This window comes from Cibotium barometz, chromosome 43 (assembly GCF_041138505.1).
Source record: "Cibotium barometz isolate CiBa-2024 chromosome 43, ASM4113850v1, whole genome shotgun sequence".
Lineage (NCBI taxonomy): Eukaryota > Viridiplantae > Streptophyta > Polypodiopsida > Cyatheales > Cibotiaceae > Cibotium > Cibotium barometz.
In genome coordinates, this window is record NC_141088.1 from 32858162 (window position 1) to 32864803 (window position 6642).

The following is a 6642-nucleotide window of genomic DNA, read 5'->3' on the forward strand; positions in this document are numbered from 1 at the left end:
AATTATTCTCTTTCTATTTTCAAACAAGATTAACCAGGTGTCTATGAGAGATACTTGTGTTAGTATCTATGAAAGATACTTATGTTGGTATCTGTGAGAGATACTTGTGTTGGTGTTTGTGAATAAAAACGCAACTGAGGTCAGTTGCAACCCGAACAAGAGGAAATGTTACGGTAATTAATTTATTGGGTGATCCAATGAGTAAAAAGAATATCTTGGGTGACCCAAGTGTCATTAATTTGGACTAAGGTTCAATTTTGTAAAAAGCCCAATTTGGAAAAGCTACGCCATTTAATGGCTCCAAGGGCTAAATTTATTAATATGATTTAAATACTGCGCGTGGGAGTGGAGCCACACACGTCGGGGGGGGAGGGGGGGGATTGCACCCAGTCTTGTGTTCTTTGATTTATGCTCTTGATTTATGCTATGATGTTATGGTTAATTTTTATTATTATTCAATTGGTGGAATCATCTAATCTCCATGTACCATGGTCCTATAACAGTGAAGGCAACCATGTTTGCGTATGGGACGGGTGTCATTATATATATTAACATATGGCACAAGCACATTGGTCATATGAATATACAATAGGGATGGCGTTTATGCAGGCCTAAAATATTATTAGAGGTTTGCCAAAGTTTAAGGTTGATGGTATGCATAAAGTGTATAAAGCATGCCATCACAGTTATCAATAATTTCACCATCATGGCCTTCACTTATTCAAGAGAGAATCGAGGAGAAGATTGGGGATGTATATGGTGCTCTTTTGGGCTATAAAATGATGTACTTAAAACACATTTTGTGTGAGTGATCCTTTGTGAAGCCTCCTTTGGTTGAGTGTTAATGATCTTAATCTATTTATTATGGATTTAATTATTAACCTCCCTAGCCTAATTTTATTTTGTAATGATATATATAGAATTTAGTAGCAATGGATATTTTGCCACTTTTCTTGCACAAGTGAAAATGGTATTGTTGCTTATTAAGAATACAAAGTACCTTTCAATAGTCCTCTATGGAACCTTGTGCATAAGCCAAGAATCATCTTCTTTTTATCTAGAAAACCCAAGTCAATATGAAAAGAAGCATTTCTTACAAGGCAATTAATTATAACTTAAGCCTTACTTTAAGCCGGCTAAAACATTCACACTAGATTCGAGAAGGTGTTACTTTATTTATCTTGTGTTGAACTTAGTTTAGTTTAGGGGTTGAATATTTGTAATGCAAAATTAAATTATTAAAGGTAGAATGAGAGAATAACCACCTTTAGCATGCAAATTGGCCCCACTTGATTTGGTTTCTTGTATTTATAAAAATAAAAATATAGGTAAAGATATATACTCATGGTGATGCACATGGTTTTGATATTTTGTCCTTTGGATATTCGAATGAAGCATGATGAATTGTTCAGAGCATTGAACTAAAACTTATACTTATTCAAAAGAGGGTTACATTATGATAGTTGCAATTTGTTATATATTGCTTATACTAAGTGATAGTAGCTTATACTTGTTGACTTTATTTTTTAAAGGTTTTTAGGGGTTGAAGTTGTAATATTTGGGCATATAAGATAGCTTATTTGTAATATAGGTTTTTAGAGTGATGGCACGCATGATGTCATGTAGATGATGAAAGCACATGACACATGAGCACACTTCTACGTGCGGCACGTTTGGGATTATATTTCACAATTTTATTGTTTTTTCTTTTTTGTAAATATATGCTTATATATTACAGTAGAAAGACGCACGTAGAAAAGGTCTGTCGGTTTCTTGTTGTCTGTGCAGTGCACAGGCTTGATTATCTCCATCTTTCTTGTCTGGTTTCTCTTTCTAATCTAGCTTCCACTTGTGTAGATGGAATAAAGCTCACCTGATCGAAAGCCATCGCTGCCATGGCGCTATAGAGTTTTAGCTGATGCAAACACAATGCCTAGCGCTTGCAGTGTAATAAGAAGAAGAGACTTTTACAATCTCAAAGAAGAAGACAGACTCTTTTGCGCCCTAAAATGGCACAAAAAATCGATTTGTCAGGTGGTCAATCTCTCTCTCTCTCTCTCTCTCTCTCTCTCTCTCTCTCTCCATACATACATACATACATATATATATATATATATATGTGTGCATATACATATATGTGTGTGTGTGTGTCTCTACATACATACATACATACATACATACATACATATATATATATATATATATACATACATACATACATACATACATACATATATGTATATATACATACATACATACATATATATATAATATATATATATATATGTATGTATCTGATAGATACATATATATATATATATGTATATGTATCTATCAGATACATACATATATATATATATATATTATATATATATGTATGTATCTCTACATACATACATACATACATACATATATATATATATATGTATGTATCTATCAGATACATACATACATACATACATACACATATATATATATATATATACATATATATATATATATACATATATATATATATATACATATATATATATATATACATATATATATATATATACATATATATATATATATGTCTTTATGTACGTGCATACATACATCTATATACATATTTGCATACATACATATATATATATATGATTGTATGTATGTACATTGTATGCACTTATGTATATATGTATACACACACACACATAAATATGTATGTTTATGTGTACATACAGGTGTCTGTGTACACGCGCATGTACGTATGTGTGTGTATTTATTATTTCTATCTGTACATCTTGTCTTATCCTTATTAGGGTTTTCTTGCTTCACATTTTAGTAATCATCTTTGATCATTTCGATGTCTCATAATTTTCAGTTTTTCCTTTGTCTTGATTGTTTGCAGGTAACAGCAGACATTTTCTCCTCCAAGCCAAACAGCAGGCAATGGTGGGTATGACAACGTCATCTCCTAGTCAGGGCCCTTGCTCAAATCCACGCACAGGCATGCCATGTTCAACACCAGCTGCATCAACATTGCTTGTCATCATCATAGGGATGAGTGCCATGATGCTTGTGGTTTTGATTGCCATTGTTCTGCTCTGCCGCTCGCATGTCTTGTACAGACAGAGGATGGAGCGCAGGCAGCAAGGTCTTAGAGTGGCCGAACAAGAAGCAGGGGGAGGAGGAGGAGTGGGTACACCATCAGCACTCTCTGCTGTGCCAGATGAGGCTGCTGCCAGTTGTGATGACATGGTGCTGGTCTTGTTTCCAGGTGAGAAATATCCTGTCACATGTGCCCGCATTTCACCCCTGCATCCAGCTGCCGTGGAACCCAAGCAAGCTAGCTCGGGTATGAATAAAGATAAACCCCAAGAAACAGCATAGCTGAAAGTGCTTGAATAAAGAAAACACAGGGAACAAAATACAGGAAACACCACACCATAGCTGTGATGGTTACAACCTAGCACTCAGTTTTGGCGCCCGGGGTGTTGTGTTGGTGGAGAGTAAGCTTGGTTCCAGCTAATTTGAAGAGATGCAAAAGGCAATGGTATTATGTCAATCCATGTAGGTTACTTTGGATTCTTGAAGAATCTTTATCACCTGGTTTGAATAATTTCTGTAAATAACAAAGGAAGGATCCTTACCACAGTCAACCTAGAGTGTATTACATAAGGACTGTAGACCATGTACTGAGCTAGGCAGGCTGTTTGGTGTTTCAGCGAAGTTCATTGTAACATACGCGAGATGACACAAGTTGTGTTACAATACAAGGGAATGTAGCTTGGTTTGCAGTTCAGAGCCTAATGGCCATGCTATTGCTAAATGTGTATGAAGAGTATACTGCATTATACTGATGTGTAGGTTTTTAGGGATAAAAAGTAGATAAATGTCAAAGCCTCTTACCTTGTAAAAGGATCTATGATGAAACCTGGAGTATAAGTGCCTGTGATGTCAAAACCAGCTCTTCAAAGGGGTGGAGGAGCTGAAATCAAAACCAAGAGAGACCCTAATTTCAAGTTGCAAACACGCAGACTTGATTTTGTCTTTTGCATTTGGAAGCTTTCGACCTAAGATCTTAGTGGGGGAAAATGTGACACCCTGTCTCCAAGGGGGGACAATGGAAGATAGCAACCCACACTTGGACATTCTTGGATATGGGATTTTGGAGCAACAGGATTCAACAGCAGTTTGGGAAGTGAAAAGTGGTGCAAATGGGCCAAAGAGGTGCCAGACTTTCACCATAGGCTGGTGGATAGTCCCCTTGCCGATGGGGTGTGCATCCTATGCGAAGTCCTACGTGGCCAAGTCGTTTGTTAGTGGGGACACTAAGAGATGTTAATAATGGGAGAGAAGAGAAAGTTCTTGGGATTGATCTTGGGTGCATCTGTTCAAGTTGATTTATCTTGCCAATTGAGCTATGAGGAGGAATGATTTCTGTGGCAGCTTTATTAGAGGTTATAGGTAAGTGTCCCCCCCCTTTGTGAACATAGAGGGAAGCTATCCGTCGCACCATCTAGAGGAGAACTTCCATCTGCCTATTATTCCATTAGCAAATTTCTTTCTCCCTTCTGTGCCTTGAGAACTGGGATGCAGCTGAGAGTCATGTTTTGAAGCTGACATTGTATCCTTGTCCTATCAACTTGAGAACCTGCAAATGTATCTCTAGATGAAACTTCTATCAAGCAACAGCTCATGAACTATGCCCCATTGGTTGAGCACGTCTTGATGGAGTACTAACAAGTCATGAGAATCCTCATATAAAAGCATGGGTTGGTAACTGTTCTAAGAGACTCCCCTTCTGAACCATTGCCTTCCACTAGTGCACCACCTCAAACAGATTGCCAATACTCTCTTCATAAAATTCAAAGCAACATTGCACATGAAAGTGTCAAAGTGTCAAAGTGTCATATTAGCAACCATGATGTTTTGTCTTTTGCAATAAAATCTCATCCTATCACATTGAAGACATATCAGCTAATGTATTCTGATAGGGTGCAAAAAGAAGACCTTTTCCCTCTAATCAATGTTCTCTTGACACTAAGAGCTCAAGGGATTACCCAAATAAATCAGCCAGCAAGACAAACTTGGTTGGAAAAGTAAAAAATTGAGAGACCCTAATACCAAATATAAGGCTCATCTATCTTCAATGAGGTGTTTAAATAGAGATTAAAGAACAACAAAAGACTTTGGTAAGAAACACATGCAAGATATATACTATTGTTAAGACTTTGGTAAGAAACACATGCAACATTCTATTATATTGCTGAGTAGAAACTCTATTTAGAAAGCCTACCAAATCAGCTTTAGGTTAAAAGCTTTAGTCTCTATAGCAAGATGGCTTTATAGTCGAACCCACGATGCACTAGGACCTTTGTCTTCATAGCAAACATGGTTTGAGATGGGAGAGGAAAAATCAATGCCTTAACACCAATGTTAAAGAAGACATTATTAGAGATGTCCATTTTGTAATACCCAATTCTGTAAATTGAGAAACCCATAAAAATAATAACTCTAAGCATTGCATGTGAACAAGCCCTTGTTGAAGACTCTTCACACTAATTCTTACAATCCCTTGTTGAAGACTCTTCATACTAATTATTACAAGCCCTTGTTGAAGACTCTTTACACTAATTCTAGCAATCCCTTGTTGAAGACTCTTCACAATCCCTTGTTGAAGACTCTTTACACTAATTCTGGCAATCCCTTGTTGAAGACTCTTCACAATAATTATTGCAAGCCCTCGTTTAAGACTCTTCACACTAATTCTTCATCCTAATTCTTGCAAGCCCTTGTTGGAGACTCTTCACACTAGCTCTTACAAGCCCTTGTTGAAGATTCTTCACACTGATTCTTACAAGCCCTTGGTGGGGACTCTTCACACTAATTCTTACAAGCCCTTGGTGAAGACTCTTCACACTTATTCTTACAAGTCCTTGTTTTGAAGACTCTTCACACTAATACTTACAAACCCTTTTTGAAGACTCTTTACACTAATTCTTATAAGGCCTTGTTGAAGACTCTTTATACTAATTCTTACAAGCCCTTGTTGGAGATTCTTAGAAACCCTTATCTTAGTTTTTTTATACCAAGCATTTCACATCTAGGGTTTTTTAATTATATAGCTTCTTAACACACAAAAACAATTATGTTTTCCTATCGTCGTGCCTGATTGTTGGGAAATGCCTAGCTGAACCCATTTAAGAGATCCAAAGGGACCCCGAGAAGGTCCACTAACTTGTTGTTGGTCTGCCTTTATGTTGAGTGAGTTGCTATTGCTACCTAGCTTTTTGTTTTCTTCATCTCTGCTCATTTTTATGTGTGCGCATTGAAGAATACGACCTAATTCTACTCTCAAATGTATTCTACTCTCACTGGGGTTGTTAGTTTGATGTGCCACTGAGTATGTACCCTTTAGTGTAGCCCAAAGAGTGGCTAGCATACCACTAATGATGTTTGTTTATAAAAACCTTATTTCCCCCTCTTTTTCTTGCTATTGCAATTGCATTAAATTTGCTACTTTGTAACCCTTTGCTTAAATTACTGTTGTTTTTATAGGAGGTTGTTGTGTGAGATTGCTCGCCACTATATAGAAAGCAAATGGAGTTATTATTATTGTGCACATCTAATCTCTATATTAGCTTTACTATACATAAT

At 36.6% G+C, this 6642-nt stretch overlaps 1 protein-coding gene across 2 annotated transcripts; it reads left to right on the forward strand.

Annotated features, from left to right (window-relative positions):
* Window positions 1-1724: 1724 nt before the first annotated feature.
* LOC147613835 (uncharacterized) lies at window positions 1725-3779 on the forward strand. 2 transcript variants are annotated; one of them, XM_086781243.1, is made up of 3 exons: window positions 1725-1760; window positions 1858-2034; window positions 2891-3779. In XM_086781243.1, the coding sequence occupies exons 2-3, from the start codon at window positions 2010-2012 to the stop codon at window positions 3370-3372; spliced, it is 507 nt and encodes a 168-aa protein (XP_086637369.1). In that variant the 5' UTR covers window positions 1725-1760; window positions 1858-2009; the 3' UTR covers window positions 3373-3779. The 2 variants fall into 2 exon arrangements, with proteins under 2 accessions (XP_086637369.1, XP_086637368.1); XM_086781242.1 differs by lacking the exon at window positions 1725-1760 and having other exon boundaries at window positions 1771-2034.
* The last annotated feature ends 2863 nt before the right edge of the window (window positions 3780-6642 follow it).